This window comes from Salvelinus fontinalis, chromosome 29 (assembly GCF_029448725.1).
Source record: "Salvelinus fontinalis isolate EN_2023a chromosome 29, ASM2944872v1, whole genome shotgun sequence".
NCBI lineage: Eukaryota > Metazoa > Chordata > Actinopteri > Salmoniformes > Salmonidae > Salvelinus > Salvelinus fontinalis.
This window is the reverse complement of record NC_074693.1, coordinates 2,224,898-2,243,544: the sequence shown is the minus strand read 5'-3', so window position 1 is coordinate 2,243,544 and position 18,647 is coordinate 2,224,898. Positions and strand designations below refer to the sequence as shown.

Below are 18,647 nucleotides of genomic sequence, written 5' to 3'. Positions count from 1 at the left end.
GCTGGTCAGTATGTCCAGGTAATCCTGTCTATAATATGAGCTGGTCAGTATGTCCAGGTAATCCTGTCTATAATATGAGCTGGTCAGTATGTCCAGGTAATCCTGTCTATAATATGAGCTGGTCAGTATGTGTAGGTAATCCTGTCTATAACATGATGGTCAGTATGTCCAGGTAATCCTGTCTATAATATGATGGTCAGTATGTCCAGGTAATCCTGTCTATAATATGAGCTGGTCAGTATGTGTAGGTAATCCTGTCTATAACATGATGGTCAGTATGTCCAGGTAATCCTGTCTATAATATGAGCGGGTCAGTATGTCCAGGTAATCCTGTCTATAATATGAGCGGGTCAGTATGTCCAGGTAATCCTGTCTATAATATGAGCGGGTCAGTATGTCCAGGTAATCCTGTCTATAATATGAGCGGGTCAGTATGTCCAGGTAATCCTGTCTATAATATGAGCGGGTCAGTATGTCCAGGTAATCCTGTCTATAATATGATGGTCAGTATGTCCAGGTAATCCTGTCTATAATATGAGCTGGTCAGTATGTCCAGGTAATCCTGTCTATAATATGAGCTGGTCAGTATGTCCAGGTAATCCTGTCTATAATATGAGCGGGTCAGTATGTCCAGGTAATCCTGTCTATAATATGAGCGGGTCAGTATGTCCAGGTAATCCTGTCTATAATATGAGCGGGTCAGTATGTCCAGGTAATCCTGTCTATAATATGAGCGGGTCAGTATGTCCAGGTAATCCTGTCTATAATATGAGCGGGTCAGTATGTCCAGGTAATCCTTTCTAACTTTTAATAAAGATATCACGTAGAGGAACTGCATCAGTGTTGCTCTCCACTCTCTGGACGGCCGAGTTTTGAAATCAGTGGAATTAGAGTCTGATCGCTAAAGAGATAAAACACCCGTCTCCGGATCTATAGTTACCACGACAATATGAATTTATTTACAGTAATGTTTCTAGTGCAGAGACTCAATAAGGAATTGCATCGTATTGTTAAGGGTAGCAATACTGTATTAAACACAGCTATCCCGCGACCAAGTTTAATGTCATTTATCCAATACAGTCTGTTACAAAGACGCTATATCACATCAACAACTGAGATAAGGGTAACATAAGAGGTTTCAGATTGTCGAGTGAGAGTGGACAGGAGTCACTTCAGCGCCAGATGAATATAAACTCAGCAACAAAAAAAAGAAAGAAATGCCCTCACTGGTCAACTGTGTTCATGTTCAGCAAACTTAACATGAGTAAATATTTGTATGAACATTAGATTCAACAACAGACAAATTAAAACAAGTTCCACAGACATGTGACTAAGAGAAATTGAATAATGTGTCCCTGAACAAAGGGGGGGTCAAAATCAGAAGTCAGTGTCTGGCGTGGCCACCAGCTACATAAGTACTGCAGTGCATCTCCTCCTCATGGACTGCACCAGATTGGCCAGTTCTTGCTGTGAGATGTTACCCCACTCTTCCACCAAGGCACCTGCAAGTTCCCGGACATTTCTGGGGAGAATGGCCCTAGCCCTCAAACTCCGATCCAACAAGTCCCAGACGTGCTCAATGGGATTGAGATCCGGGCTCTTCGCTGGCCATGGCAGAACACTGACATTCCTGTCTTGCAGGAAATCACACACAGAACGAGCAGTATGGCTGGTGGCATTGTCATGCTGGAGGGTCATGTCAGGATCAGCCTGCAGGAAGGGCACCACATGAGGGAGGAGGATGTCTTCCCTGTAATGCACAGCGTTGGGATTGCCTGCAATGACAAGCTCAGTCCGATGATGCTGTGACACACCGCCCCAGACCATGACGAACCCTCCACCTCCAAATCGATCCCGCTCCAAAGTACAGGCCTCGGTGTAAAGCTCATTCCTTTGACGATAAACACGAAACCGACCATCACCCCTGGTGAGACAAAACCGGGACTTGTCAGTGAAGAGCCCCTTTTGCCAGTCCTGTCTGGTCCAGCGACGGTGGGTTTGTGCCCATAGGTGACGTTGTTGCCGATGATGTCTGGTGAGGACCTGCCTTACACAGGCCTACAAGCCCTCAGTCCATCCTCTCTCAGCCAATTGCGGACAGTCTGAGCACTGATGGAGGGATTGCGTGTTTCTGGTGTAACTCGGGCAGTTGTTGTTGCCATATTGTACCTGTCCCACAGGTGTGATGTTCGGATGTACCGATCCTGTGCAGGTGTTGTTACACATGGTCTGCCACTGCGAGGACGATCAGCTGTCCATCCTGTCTCCCTGTAGCGCCGTCTTAGGCGTCTCACAGTACGGACATTGCAATGTATTGCCCTGGCCACATCTGCAGTCCTCATGCCTCCTTGCAGCATGCCTAAGGCACGTTCACGCAGATGAGCAGGGACCCTGGGCATCTTCTTTTGGTGTTTTTCAGAGTCAGTAGAAAGGCATCTTTAGGGTCCTAAGTTTTCATAACTGTGACCTTAATTGCCTACCCTCTGTAAACTGTTAGTGTCTTCACGACAGTTCCACGGGTGCATGTTCATTAATTGTTGATGGTTCATTAAACAAACATGGGAAACAGTGTTTAAACCCTTTTACAATGAAGATCTGTGAAGTTATTTGGATTTTTACGAACCATCTTTGAAAGACAGGGTCCTGAGAAAGGGCCTTTTCTTTTTTTTCCCTGAGTTTATAATTGCATATTATTGTTGAGCCATCAGCTTTGACTTCACAGAGCGATACCTTTCATCTGAGCCCCTGATACTCTTAGAGGGCTCATACTGTAGTAACCTTCTCATATCTTCTCTCATCCTTCTGAAATAGTTACATGTGATACGGGGTCAGAGCTGCTCTAAGGAGGTGGGGGGGGGGGGGGGGGGGGTTGTTTACGTGTGATGTTATGGGGTCAGCTGCTCTGAGGTGGTGGGATTGGGGTTATACACAGCAAAGTCATTATCAACAAAGAAAGGTTTACATAGACCTACACTATGGAGCTGTTAGTCAATTGATGATTATTTACACAAATCACTTGTTGGTTAAATAGCCTCCAGGGGAAAAAAATACAAATGAATATTGTAATGCTATTCCGCAGTCGATATAATTGTTTAGAATTGAACCGTGTAGTTTATTTAATCAGCTGAATATCAACTGTCGGGTGATTGCTGCGTGAAAAAAACTATGTTCTAATAATCCCAGTAACTATGCAAAATGTCTACATGCAATTAATGGTACTGATTGAAAACGAGCAGGATCCCAGCTTTCCAGGGCTGTATGATTGGTTTCTTTTTGTTCGTTTTTTTAATTTTTATTATTTTTTTAAATTGGCAGCGTTTTACAAATCGGAGTGTCTGGCATGACAACAAAAAATGTAACCACTAGATTCACGGCGGCCATTTCAGTGCATAAAACGGGAAGCCAATATTGACTGTAAAATTCACACAATTACACCATTTATAAATACCCCAAAAATCACATGATTTTGTTAATGCCAGAGGGATTTTTTTAGGACATTTAACAAGCAACAATATCATATTTAGTCTGATCTAGCTAATGATTCACCCATCAGGGTAAACGATGCAGAGGACCAACCCCACGCTTCATCCGTGTAGCCTCGATGCTGCATCAGGCTACCGTGCTTCAGCCGCGATGCTGCATCAGGCTACCGTGCTTCAGCCGCGATGCTGCATCAGGCTACAGCAGACACGCTTCAGCCGCGATGCTGCATCAGGCTACAGCAGACCAGGCTTCAACCGTGTACCCGCGATGCTGCATTAGGCTACAACTGACCAGGCTTCAACCGTGTACCCGCGATGCTGCATCAGGCTACAACTGACCAGGCTTCAACCGTGTACCCGCGATGCTGCATCAGGCTACAACTGACCAGGCTTCAACCGTGTACCCGCGATGCTGCATCAGGCTACAGCTGACCACGCTTCAGCCGTGTAGCCGCGATGCTGCATCAGGCTACAGGTGACCACGCTTCATCCGTGTAGCCGCGATGCTGCATCAGGCTACAGCTGACCACGCTTCAGCCGTGTACCCGCGATGCTGCATCAGTCTACAGCTGACCACGCTTCATCCGTGTAGCCGCGATGCTGAATCAGGCTACAGGTGACCACGCTTCAGCCGCGATGCTGCATCAGGCGACCATGTGCTAAAACAACATACCTGCCTGATAAAAGATATTGCTTTTCATCAACATGTTATTGGGTTCATTTCTGGAAGGGAATGTCATTTGAAATGGGTTTAATAAAGGCTACACGTCATCGTTGAGTCGGGGATGGTTGTAGGTTCGTTTTCCAAACAATAAAAGTAGAAATTAGATTTTATGGCTGGCTATAATATTTTACCTTTATTTAACTAGGCAAGTCAGTGAAGAACAAATTATTATTTACAATGACGGTCTAGGAACAGTGGGTTAACTGCCGTGTTCAGACCTTAGTGCTGCCTTTGATACCATCGATCACCACATTCTTTTGGAGAGATTGGAAACCCAAATTGGTATACACGGACAAGTTCTGGCCTGGATTAGATCTTATCTGTCGGAAAGATATCAGTTTCTCTGTAGATGGTTTGTCCTCTGACAAATCAACTGTACATTTCGGTGTTCCTCAAGGTTCCGTTTTGGGACCACTATTGTTTTCACTATATATTTTACCTCTTGGGGATGTCATTCGAAAATATAATGTTAACTTTCACTGCTATGCAGATGACAAACAGTTGTACATTTCAATGAAACATGGTGAAGCCCCAAAATTTCCCTCGCTAGAATGGATGGCTGCAAACTTTCTACTTTTAAACTCGGACAAAACAGAGATGCTTGTTCTAGGTCACAAGAAACCAAGAGATCTTCTGTTGAATCTGACAATTCATCTTGATGGTTATACAATCGTCTCAAATAAAACTGAAGGACCTCGGCGTTACTCTGGACCCTGATCTCTCTTTTGACGAACATATCAAGACCATCTACGTAACATTGCAAAAATCTGAAACGTTCTGTCCAAAACTGATGCAGAAAAATTCATCCATGCTTTTGTTACTTCTAGGTTAGACTTCTGCAGTGCTCTACTTTCCGGCTAAAGCACTAAATGAACTTCAGTTAGTGCTAAATACGGCTGCTAGAATCCAAAATTTGATCATATTACTCCAGTGCTAGCCTCCCTACACTGGCTTCCTGTTAAGGCAAGGGCTGATTTCAAGGTTTTACTGTTAACCTATAAAGCATTACATGGGCTTGCTCCTACCTATCTTTCCGATTTGGTTCTGCCGTACATACCTACACATGTACGCTACGGTCACAAGACGCAGGCCTCCTAATTGTCCCTAGAATTTCTAAGCAAACAGCTGGAGGCAGGGCTTTCTCCTATAGAGCTCCATTTTTATGGAATGGTCTGCCTAGCCATGTGAGAGACAGACTCGGTCTCAACTTTTAAGTCTTTACTGAAGACTCATCTCTTCAGTAGGTCATATGATTGAGTGTAGTCTGGCCCAGGAGTGTGAAGGTGAACGGAAAGGCTCTGGAGCAACGAACCGCCCTTGCCGTCTCTGCCTGGCCGGTTGCCCTCTCTCCACTGGGATTCTCTGCCTCTAACCCTATTACAGGGGCTAAGTCACTGGCTTACTGGTGCTCTTTCATGCTGTCCCTAGGAGGGGTGTGTCACTTAAGTGATCTTCCTGTCTGGGTTGGCGTCCCCCCTTGGGTTGTGCCGTGGCGGAGATCTTTGTGGGCTATAGTTGGCCTCGTCTCAGTATGGTAAATTGGTGGTTGAAGATATCCCTCTAGTGGTGTGGAGGCTGTGCTTAGGAAAAGTGGGTGGGGTTATACCCTTCCTGTTTGGCCCTGTCCGGGGGTATCATCGGATGGGGCAAGTGTCTCCTGACCCCTCCTGTCTCAGCCTCCAGTATTTATGCTGCAGCAGTTGTGTCGGGGGGCTAGGGTCAGTTTGTTATTTCTGGAGTACTTCTCCTGTCTTATCCGGTGTCCTGTGTGAATTTAAGTATGCTCTCTCTAATTCTCTCTCCGAGGGCCAGAGCCCTAGGACCATGCCTCAGGACTACCTGGCATGATGACTCCTTGCTGTCCCCAGTCCACCTGGCCGTGCTGCTACTCCAGTTTCAACTGTTCTGCCTGCGGCTATGGAACCGTGACCTGTTCACCGGACGTGCTACTTGTCCCAGACCTGCTGTTTTCAACTCTCTAGAGACCGCAGGAGCGGTAGAGATACTCTCTATGAAAAAGTCAACTGACATTTACTCCTGAGGTGCTGACTTGCTGCACCCTCGACAACTACTGTGATTATTATTATTTAACCATGCTGGTCATTTATGAACATTTGGACATCTTGGCCATGTTCTGTTATAATCTCCACCCGGCACAGCCAGAAGAGGACTGGCCACCCCTCATAGCCTGGTTCCTCTCTAGGTTTCTTCCTAGGTTTTGGCCTTTCTAGGGAGTTTTTCCTAGCCACCGTGCTTCTACACCTGCATTGCTTGCTGTTTGGGGTTTTAGGCTGGGTTTCTGTACAGCACTTTGAGATATCAGCAGAAGGGCTATATAAATAAATTTGATTCAGGGGCAGAATGACAGATTTTTACATTGTCAGCTCGGGGATTCAATCTTGCAACCTTTTGGTTACAAGTCCAACGCTCTAACCACTAGGCTACCTGCCTATAAAAGGTACTGGCCCACACTGCAAACAAAATAAAATCACCAACAATTTAAATTCTGCACACTTGACTTGCTTTCCTGTGATCTTGGCCCAGGTCAGTAATTTTCTCAATTCGGGCAAATAGTTTTAACTTGGTACAAGCCCTGAGATTAAAGGTGCCACGGAGTGAGTCGCTCCAGGCATAAAGGACGAATAGAACTAGAGGAGAGTGAGAGAAATCAATGGTAACCATGTTACAAAAACCCTTCCGTGGCCACATCACCGGTTAAAACAAACTATTCACATGTTGCAATTCCAGGATTATTAGCTAGCCACCCCCCCCCCCCCCCCCACACACACACACTCCGCCAAACCCCCCACACACACACACACTCCCCCACACACACTCCGCCACACCCCCCCACACACACACTCCGCCACACACACACACTGCATCACCCCTCCCCACCCCACCCACGCACACTCCGCCACCCCCCTCGTCTGACCTCCTCCGTTTGAGTGTCACGTCGCCATGGCAACAGGCTCTCTCTGGGTGTGCGTGTTCGTTTATGACTCACTCCCTGAAAGTTGCCTCGGCAGTGCTTGAAATTAGGCACCTTGGCCCAGAGAGAGGGGGAACTGGTCTGGAATGAAATGCAGAGGCGCTGTGATCTTAAATAGAAAGAGAGAAAAAAAACGAAAACTGTATGGTCACCAGGAAATTACTGATGTACAAGATCTGCGGTGGTGCTGCTATGATGATGCTAATAACCCGCTGCTTCTGCTCTGCTCTCGTCTCACTCCCCCCTTTTTCTTATCCTCCCCATCTCACGTGTCCTCTTCATCTTTCATGTATCTGCCTCTTTTGATACACACACCATCTGTGCTGTGGAGCCACTGCACTTCCTCCCCTGAGCCGTTCTGTTCCGAGTAGAACCACAGCACCTCCTTCCCAGCTCGCCTCCCCCACTCCTCCTTCTCCTTCTCCTTCTCTGCAGGCTGAGATACACCAGAGAATGACCCATCAATCAACCAGAGCCAGCTTAAGACCTGTTGGAGTGGTGTTGCCACTGACCAGCCTGCTAGCCACCAGGAGAAGGAGACCTGATGGAGTGGTGTTGCCACTGACCAGCCTGCTAGCCACCGGAGAAGGAGACCTGATGGAGTGGTGTTGCCACTGACCAGCCTGCTAGCCACCGGAGAAGGAGACCTGATGGAGTGGTGTTGCCACTGACCAGCCTGCTAGCCACCGGAGAAGGAGACCTGATGGAGTGGTGTTGCCACTGACCAGCCTGCTAGCCACCAGGAGAAGGAGACCTGATGGAGTGGTGTTGCCACTGACCAGCCTGCTAGCCACCGGAGAAGTTGGAGTGGTGTTGCCACTGACCAGCCTGCTAGCCACCGGAGAAGGAGACCTGATGGAGTGGTGTTGCCACTGACCAGCCTGCTAGCCACCGGAGAAGGAGACCTGATGGAGTGGTGTTGCCACTGACCAGCCTGCTAGCCACCGGAGAAGGAGACCAACCACTCCACACATTTCTTGTTAACAAACTAGTTTTGGCAAGTCGGTTAGGACATCTACTTTGGGCATCATTTTTCCAACAATTGCTTACAGACAGATTATTTAATTTATATTTCACTGTATCACAATTCCAGTGGGTCAGAAGTTTACATAAACTAAGTTGACTGCCTTTAAACAGCTTGGAAAATTCCAGAAAATGTTGTCGTGGCTTTAGAAGCTTCTGATAGGATAATTGACATAATTTGAGTCAATTGGAGGTGTACCTGTGGATGTATTTCAAGGCCTACCTTCAAACTCAGTGCCTCTTTGCTTGACATCATGGGAAAATCAAAAGAAATCAGTCAAGACCCCAATTGTTCCTTGGGAGCAATTTCCAAACACCTGAAGGTACCACGTTCATCTGTACAAACAATAGTACGCAAGTATAAACACCATGGGACCACGCAGCCGTCATACCGCCCAGGAAGGAGACGCGTTCTGTCTCCTAGAGATGAACGTACTTTGGTGCGAAAAGTGCAAATCAATCCCAGAACAGCAAAGGACCCTGTGAAGATGCTGGAGGAAACAGATACAAAAGCATCTATATCCACAGTAAAACAAGTCCTATATCGACATAACCTGAAAGGCCGCTCAGCAAGGAAGAAGCCACTGCTCCAAAACCGCCATAAAAAAGCCAGACTACGGTTTGCAACTGCCAAAGATCGTACTTTTTGGCGAAATGTCCTCTGGTCTGATGAAACAAAAATAGAACTGTTTGACCATAATGACCATCGTTATGTTTGGAGGAAAAAGGGGGAGGCTTGCAAGCCGAAGAACACCATCCTAACCGTGAAGCACAGGGGTGGCAGCATCATGCTGTGGGGGTGCTTTGCTGCAGGAGGGACTGGTGCACTTCACAAAATAGATGGCATCATGAGGGAGGAAAATTATGTGGATATACTGAAGCAACAACTCAAGACATCAGTCAGGAAGTTAAAACTTGGTCGCAAATGTGTCTTCTAGATGGACAATGACCCCAAGCATACGTCCAAAGTTGTCAAAATGGCTTAAGGACAACAAAGTCAAGGTATTAGAGTGGACATCAAAGCCCTGACCTCAATCCTATAGAAAATGTGGGCAGAACTGAAAAAGCAAGGAGGCCTACGAACCTGACTCAGTTACACCAGCTCAGTCAGGAGGAATGGGCCAAAATTCACCCAACGTATTGTGGGAAGCTTGTGGAAGGCTACCCGAAACATTTGACCGAAGTTAAACAATTTAAAGGCAATGCTACCAAATACTATTTGAGTATGTAAACTTCCGACCCACTGGGAATGCGATGAAATAAATAAAAACTGAAATAAATCACTAATATCATTCTGACATTTCATATTCTTAAAATAAAGTGGTGATTCTAACTGACTTAAGACAGGGAATTTTTACTAGGATGAAATGACAGGAACTGTGAAAAACTGAGTTTAAAATGTATTTGGCTAAGGTGTATGTAAACTTCCGACTTCAACTGTACATAAATAAAGTGTGTGGACGCCCATTCAAATGAATGGATTTGGCTATTTCAGCCACCCCCGTTGCTGACAGGAATTTTATTTTTATTTATTTATTTTTAATCGAGCACACAGCCATGCAATCTCAATACACAAACATTGGCAGTAGAATGGCCTTACTGAAGAGCTCAGTCAGTATATCAAATTGCTGCCATACTAGAGCTGCCCCAGTCAACTATAAGTGCTGTTATTGTGAAGTGGAAACGTCTAGGAGCAACAACGGCTCAGCCACAAAGTGGCAGGACACATACGCTCACAGAACAGGACAATCAAGTGCTAAAGCACGTAAAAAATAATCTGTCCTTGGTTGCAACACTCACTACAGAGTTCCAAAATGCCTTCAAGCAACATCAGCACAAGAACTGTGTCGGGAGCTTCATGAAATGAGTTTCCATGGCAGAGCAGCCGCACACAAGCCTAAGACCACCATGCGCAATGCCAAGCGTCGGCTGGAGTGGTGTAAAGCTTGTCGCCATTGGACTCTGGAGGGGTTGAAATGCTTTATATGGAAAAATGCATACCGCTACACCATCTGGGAGTCGGACGGACAAATCTGGGATCAGTGGAAGCCAGGAGAACGCTACCTGCCTTAGTGCCAACTGTAATGTTCCGTGGAGGAGGAATAATGGTCTGGGGCTGTTTTTCATGGTTCAGGCCCCTGAGTTCCAGTGAAGGGAAATCTGAACACTACAGCATACAATGACATTCTAGACGATTCTGTGCTTCCAACTGTGTCAACAGTTTGGGGAAGGCCCTTTCCTGTTTCAGCATGACAATGCCCCCGTCCACAAAGCGAAGTCCATACAGAAATGGTTTGTCGAGATCGATGTGGAAGAACTTGACTGGCCCGTACAGAAGCCCTGACCTGAACCCCATCAAACACCTTTGGGATGAATTGTAACGCCGACTGCGAGCCAGGCCTAATCGTCCAACATCACTGCCCGACCTCACTAACAGTCTTGTGGCTGAATGGAAGCAATGTATTTGTATTTATTATGGATCCCCATTAATTCCTGCCAAGGCAGCAGCTAAACTTCCTGGGGTCCTGCAAAATTAAAGCAGTTATAGAATAAAAAATTTAAAAATACATTACATTCATAAGAGATTTCACAACACTAAGTGTGCCCTCCGGACTCTACACTACTACCACATATCTACAACAAAACCCGTGTGTATGTGTGTATAGTGCATATGTTATAGTGTGTGTGTGTATGCATCTGTGCCTATGTTTGTCTTGCATCACAGTCCCCACTGTGCCATAAGGTTTATTTGTATCCATTCGTTTTTTTTTATTTATTATCTAATTATACTGCTTACCTGATGTGGAATAGAGTTCCATGTAGTCATGGCTCTATGTAGTACTGTGTGCCTCCCATAGTCTGTTCTGGACTTGGGGACGGTGAAGAGACCTCTGGTGGCATGTCTTGTGTGGTATGCATGGGTTTCTGACATGTGTGCCAGTAGTTTAGACAGACAGCTCGGTGTGTTCAACAAGTCAATACCTCTCATAACTACAAGTAGTGAAGTCAATCTCTCCTCCACTTTGAGCCAGGAGAGATGTTCACGCTTATAATTAATGCTAGTTTTCTGCGTACATCCAAGGGCCAGCCGTGCTGCCCTGTCCTGAGCCAATTGCAAATTCCATCTGTGGCACCTGACCACACGACTGAACAGTAGTCCAGGTGCGACAAAACTAGGGCCTGCAGGACCTGCCTTGTTGATAGTGCTGTTAAGAAGGTAGAAACTAGGGCCTGTAGGACCTGCCTTGTTGGTAGTGTTGTTAAGAAGGTAGAAACTAGGGCCTGTAGGACCTGCCTTGTTGACAGTGTTGTTAAGAAGGTAGAGACTAGGGCCTGTAGGACCTGCCTTGTTGATAGTGTTGTTAAGAAGGTAGAAACTAGGGCCTGTAGGACCTGCCTTGTTGATAGTGCTGTTAAGAAGGTAGAAACTAGGGCCTGTAGGACCTGCCTTGTTGATAGTGTTAAGAAGGCAGAGCACCGCTTTATTATAGACAGACTTCTCCCCATCTTAGCTACTGTTGTATCAATATGTTTCGACCATGACAGTTTACAATCCAGGGTTACTCCAAGCAGTTTAGTCTCCTCAACTTGCTCAATTTCCACATTATTCATTACGAGATGTAGTTGAGGTTTAGGGTTTAGTGAATGATTTGTCCCAAATACAATGCTTTTAGTTTTAGAAATATTTAGGGCTAACTTACTCCTTGCCACTCATTCTGAAACTGCAGCTCTTTGTTAAGTCATTTCAGTTGCTGTAGTAGCCGACGTATACGGTGTTGAGTTATCAAGTCATCCTCCTACAGACACACTGGCTTTACTGAAAGCCAGTTGCATTTTGTTAGTAAAGATTGAAAAAAAGTAAGGGACCTAGACAGCTGCCTTGGGGAATTCCTGATTCTACCTAGATTATGTTGGAGAGGCTTCCGTTAAAGAACACCCTCTGTGTTCTGTTAGACAAGTAACTCTCCACATTATAGCAGGGAGTGTAAAGCCATTACATACATTTCTCCACTAGGCTACCTGCTTCACGGCAGGTTAGAGCATTGGGATTGTAACCTAAAGGTTGCTAGATCAAATCCCCAAGCTAACAAGGTAAAAATGTCGTTTTGCCCATGAACAAGGCAGTTAACCCACTGTTCCTAGGCCGTCATTGTAAATAGGAATTTGTTCTTAACAGACTAGCCTAGTTAAATAAAGGTCAAATAAAAAACGATCAATAATGTCAAAAGCCACACTGAACAAAAGTCTAACAAAACAGCTCCCACAATCTTAGCATCAATTTATCTCAGCCAATCAGTAATTTGTGCAAGTGCTGTGCTTGTTGAATGTCCTTCTCTACAAGCGTGATGAAAGTCATGTCAATTTGTTTACTGTGAAATAGCATTGTATCTGGTCAAACACCATTTTTTACCAGAAGTTTACTAAGGGTTGGTAACAGGTTGATTGGTCGGTTATTTGAGCCAGTAAAAGGGGGCTTTACTATTCTTAGGTAGCGGAATGACTTTAGCTTCCCTCCAGGCCTGAGGCCACACACTTTCTAGTAGGTTTAAATAGAAGATATGGAAAAAAGGAGTGACAATATCATCTGCTATTATCCTCAGTAATTTTCCATCCAGATGGTCATTGTTGATAGACTATTTTTTTCACCTCTTCCAATTATTTTATGGAATTCAAAATTGCTCGTCTTTCATAATTTGGTCAGATATACTTGGATGTGCAGTGTCAGCATTTGTTGTTGGCATGTCATGCATATGTTTGCTAATCTTGCAAATGGAGAAGACAAAAATCATAATAGTAGCAATATTAGTGGGTTTTGTGATGAATGAGCCATCTGATTCAATGAATGATGGAGCCGAGTTTGCCTTTTTGTCCAAAATGTCATTTAATAAGGTGCTCTTTGTGTGCATTCTTTGTGTCATTTATCTTTGTTTCATAGTGTAGTTTATTTAAGATTAGTTACATGATTTCTTAATTCTTAAATTTGCAGCAAGTTTGCCAATCAGTTGGGCTGCCAGACTTATTTGCCATAACCCTCAACCATTCAACTTTTCAAATCCTCAATCTGAGGGGATTTAACAGTTTTTACAGTCATTTTCTTAAAATGGGTGCGTGCGTATTAGTAACTGGAGTAAGCAATTTCATAAATATATGTTTAGTGCAGATTATGGTTACTCCTCCTTACACACCAAAGACCAGCAAATACTCTCTTTACATCAACAACATAGGAATCAATACAAAACTTCTTATTTTAACCTTTTATACACTATATTATTCGGCCCCGCATTTGGAAATGTGGTTTTCCTAGATATGGCTCCTATATTGTAATCACTACATCCAATGGATTTGGATACTGCTTTCAAACACATCTGTAGCATTAGTAAAGATGTGATTAATACATGATGATCTCATTCCTGTGCTGTTTGTAACTACCCTGGTCGGTTGACTGATATCAAGTGCCTGCAACTTGGTTCAGGTTACAGTTTGAAGCTTGTTCTTGAGTGGGCAGCTTGATGAAAGCCAGTCAATATTTAAACAAATCACCCAGAAAAATATACTTCTCTGTTGATATCACATACATAAATCAAGCATTTTACACGTTATCCAGATACTGACTGTTAGCACTTGGTGGTCTATAGCAGCTTCCCACCAGAATGGGCTTTAGGTGAGGCAGATGAACCTGTAGCCATATTACTTCAACCCTATTAAACATGAGATCGTCTCTAAGCTTTACAGGAATGTGGTTCTGACGAATAAAAAACAACCACACCTCCAACTTTGGCATTTCTGTCTTTCATGTAGATGTTATAACCATGTATTGCTACCACTTTATCAAAAAGGTATTATATTATCTAAGTGAGTTGTGAGAATTTTAAAGTCACCTGTTACATGCTAATTATTGACGTCATTAGTTTCTTAAACTCCCCTTTATTTTTTTTTATTTATTTTTTACCGTTATTTTACCAGGTAAGTTGACTGAGAACACGTTCTCATTTGCAGCAACGACCTGGGGAATAGTTACAGGGGAGAGGAGGGGGATGAATGAGCCAACTGTAAACTGTAAATGTTAAAACACGTGGGTTATTTTAAGCACTTTTCTGGTATGCGTGATTATTTTTTTCTTGCTTTTACTGGGAAGCTTAGCAGAGGTTGAGACATGCTCAAGCTATTTATATTAGTGCAGGGTGAGCTGTAGACTGCAGACTTCCTACTAGGGCACACCACCTCAGTGCTAACAGGGTGAGCTGTAGACTGCAGACTTCCTACTAGGGCACACCACCTCAGTGCTAACAGGGTGAGCTGTAGACTGCAGACTTCCTACTAGGGCACACCTAGTAGAACCAGGTTGTAGAACTCTGGTTCATAGGCGCATTATTACTGCATACAATAGCTGTAGGATCAGCAGAGGCCTTTAGGGGAGTTAGAGGGACATACATTAGGTTACTTACATTGTATCTACCACCACCCCTGGTGTAATGTACATTGGCTGACGCATTATGACAACAGTGACACAAATGGTAGGGATTAACTGAGCTGTGCTTGGGTCGTTGATAAGTCATTGTCTCAACGCAGCCTTATAATGCTGTGAAAAGAATCCAGCAACTCAAATGATAGGGGTGGATCCCATCCTCCTTATAATACAAGCTTACTTTCCAGAAGGTATCAAAATGGTCAATACAGGTTCCACCTACAGAGCTGCAATAGTCTCGTAGCCAGTTATGGAGCCCTACAAGTCTGCTGAGAAGTTCAATGCCACAATTTAGGCAGGGCAGAGGGCCAGATATTATGGGCTGTCTGTTAGTGTAGTGACCCAATCAATTCTTTAAAAAATCCATCTTCAGCTGTTCTGAAGCTGCCCTTCATAATGTCATTGAATCCCACGTGAACTACGATAGACTCCATTTCCTGATGCGGACTTAGAAATGTTTGGGAGCAGTTTATTGAAGTCCTGGACAGGCACACATATACTCTTGAGAGAGAAAAAGCTGTGTAAGCACATGTGTAAAATAAGAGGATAACACAACGTCTGGGACTTATTTTCATTGTGGTCCTCATATATATATAATAAAATGCTAATTAATTACTTAAAAATCATACAATGTGATTTTCTGGATTTTTGTTTTAGATTCTGTCTCTCACAGTTGAAGTGTACCTATGATAAAAATGACAGACCTCTACATGCTTTGTAAGTAGGTTGCAGGTTTTCCTACTTACAAAGCATATAGAGGTCTGTGCACAGTATATATATATATAAATAAGAGGACAATGAGTCTGTCCTAAATGGAACCCTTACATTTAGGATGCATTACTTTAGACCAGAGCCTATAGGAGTTTCCTCTGTATTTTAGGACAACAGTCCAAAAAACTCCACTAGATTAAAATCCCAAATATTGAATAATCTATTGACAAAAAAGTTAAGGTCGAAGTTGAGGCTTTGCACTCTGTTCACGACCAAATTAACAATCCGGGGATTTTGCCACCATCTGAACCCCCTGAGATCAAATCTTACAGGTTTGTTTTGGGGTCAGCAGCAGTAAAAGGCAGCATTAATCTGATCCAATCCTGGATTACAAGGCTTCCTGGACTGAATTCAATCAAACACACAGGATAACATGGCAACAGCTTTAAAGCCATATTTACAACGGGAGGGAGAGAGAGAGAAAGAGAGGGGGAGAGAGAGAGAAAGAGAGGGGGAGAGAGAGAGAAAGAGAGGGGGAGAGAGAGAGAAAGAGAGGGGGAGAGAGAGAGAAAGAGAGGGGGAGAGAGAGAGAAAGAGAGGGGGAGAGAGAGAGAAAGAGAGGGGGAGAGAGAGAGAAAGAGAGGGGGAGAGAGAGAGAAAGAGAGGGGGAGAGAGAGAGAAAGAGAGGGGGAGAGAGAGAGAAAGAGAGGGGGAGAGAGAGAGAAAGAGAGGGGGAGAGAGAGAGAAAGAGAGGGGGAGAGAGAGAGAAAGAGAGGGGGAGAGAGAGAGAAAGAGAGGGGGAGAGAGAGAGAAAGAGAGGGGGAGAGAGAGAGAAAGAGAGGGGGAGAGAGAGTGAAAGAGAGGGGGAGAGAGAAAGAAAGAGAGGGGGAGAGAGAGTGAAAGAGAGGGGGAGAGAGAGTGAAAGAGAGGGGGAGAGAGAGAGAAAGAGAGGGGGAGAGAGAAAGAAAGAGAGGGGGAGAGAGAAAGAAAGAGAGGGGGAGAGAGAAAGAAAGAGAGGGGGAGAGAGAAAGAAAGAGAGGGGGAGAGAGAAAGAGAGGGGGAGAGAGAAAGAGAGGGGGAGAGAGAAAGAGAGGGGGAGAGAGAAAGAGAGGGGGAGAGAGAAGCAAAAGATGCATACAAAAGAAACAAACAATTTTTTAAGAATAAAAGTGAGAGGTGAGAGAAAGAAAAACAAAGTTTGTCCCCACTTGGGCTGGGTTGCTAGTGGGAACATCCCCTCACATCTCCCCCTGACCTGCAGACACTACAGTGGGAACATCCCCTCACATCTCCCCCTGACCTGCAGACACTACAGTGGGAACATCCCCTCACATCTCCCCCTGACCTGCAGACACTACAGTGGAAACATCCCCTCACATCTCCCCCTGACCTGCAGACACTACAGTGGGAACATCCCCTCACATCTCCCCCTGACCTGCAGACACTACAGTGGGAACATCCCCTCACATCTCCCCCTGACCTGCAGACACCAGTGGGAACATCCCCTCACATCTCCCCCTGACCTGCAGACACTACAGTGGGAACATCCCCTCACATCTCCCCCTGACCTGCAGACACTACAGTGGGAACATCCCCTCACATCTCCCCCTGACCTGCAGACACCAGTGGGAACATCTCCCACTGACCTGCAGACACCAGTGGGAACATCCCCTCACATCTCCCCCTGACCTACAGACACAAGTGGGAACATCCCCTCACATCTCCCCCTGACCTGCAGACTCTACAGTGGGAACATCCCCTCACAGACCTGCAGACACTAGTGGGAACATCCCCTCACAGGCTGGGGCCTGTTCCCTCCCTGCCTCCCACGTAGCACCATAATCCTACCATAAGTAGTGCACTATGGGGTTCCTTACGGGTCCGGGTCAAAAGTAGTGCACTATGTAGGGACTAGGGTGCAACTTGGGAAGCAAAATGGAGGGGGATGCCCTGTTCTGTTATAGTTCTCAACACAGCAGGGTAGAGGTGAGGCCTAGCTGATACCATTGAGGTATCAGGTCTACCTGCTTTACAAACTGTGCATTTGTTTTTGCCATTGTCCAGTGTTATCAGATCAGTGCAGACCAAGGAAAGGAGATATGAGGAAAGGAAGCCACGAGGCGTTTGTGAATCCAAAGCACATCATCCCAATATGACTAGAGACAGATGGGTCAGAGGGTCCCCATAGCCCGGAGGGGCAGAGAGGCCCCATAGCCCGGAGAGGCCCCATAGCCCGGAGAGGCCCCATAGCCCGGAGGGGCCCCATAGCCCGGAGGGGCCCCATAGCCCGGAGAGGCCCCATAGCCCGGAGAGGCCCCATAGCCCGGAGAGGCCCCATAGCCCGGAGAGGCCCCATAGCCCGGAGAGGCCCCATAGCCCGGAGAGGCCCCATAGCCCGGAGAGGCCCCATAGCCCGGAGAGGCAGAGAGGCCCCATAGCTCGGCGGGTAGAGATGTTGAGAGCGTAAGGCCAGCTCTCCTCCCCCTCCAAACCCCGTCCCCACTAGACTTACATCAAAGTTGTTGAGAGCGTAGGCCAGCTCTCCTCCCCCGGGAGGGTGGTTGAAGGCAGCATCGTCCGAGGCGGTAGCCTGGGCAGCATTAGAGATGCCCGAGACGGCATGCTGAAGCTGCTTGTAGATCAGGTCACGGTTCGCCTGGAGAACGGAATTAAATTCAAAATGGTTTTTAGGGGAAAATAAAGATAATCAAATCAACAAGATGTGTCTCTGAAGCACTTTGAGATTCTGTATGTAATGTGCTATTGAAGTTAAATTATCATAAGCTCTTAAAAAAAACATTCATTAAAACAGTTTAAAAAAAACACTAAAAAGACAAAAGTTACAAAAACATTTCAAATATTATTACGTCACAAATGGCACCCTATTCCCTTGAACGTAGAGCACAAACGGCTTTTGGTCAACACCAGTTCACTGTTAGGGAATCATGTCCCATTTGGGATGCCACACACGGTTCTAGTACAGACCTTGTACGCGGCCACGTCCGGGTGTTGGAGGCAGGCGCGGGAGGCGGTGTAGAGCATGGGGATGTTCCTCTGGAGAACACCGCGGGCAGCTGCCATCTGATCCTTATGGTGCACATCCTTCAACTCCTACGGAGAGAGGGGAGAGAGACAAAACATTACATCCTTCAACTCCTACGGAGAGGGGAGAGAGACACAAAACATTACATCCTTCAACTCCTACGGAGAGAGGGGAGAGAGACACAAAACATTACATCCTTCAACTCC

General features: G+C 45.6%; 1 protein-coding gene across 2 annotated transcripts in view; it reads right to left on the bottom strand.

Annotated features, from left to right (window-relative positions):
• The window catches only part of LOC129827327 (catenin alpha-1), a 307,702-nt gene that overhangs the window by 244,298 nt on the left and 44,757 nt on the right, over positions 1–18,647 (bottom strand). For both annotated transcript variants that reach the window (XM_055888075.1, XM_055888076.1), the window contains exons 6-7: positions 18,384–18,509; positions 17,911–18,054 (exon numbers count right to left, since the gene is read on the bottom strand). In XM_055888075.1, coding sequence (XP_055744050.1) covers positions 17,911–18,054; positions 18,384–18,509 — 270 coding nt within the window. The remainder of the gene's footprint in view (positions 1–17,910; positions 18,055–18,383; positions 18,510–18,647) is intronic.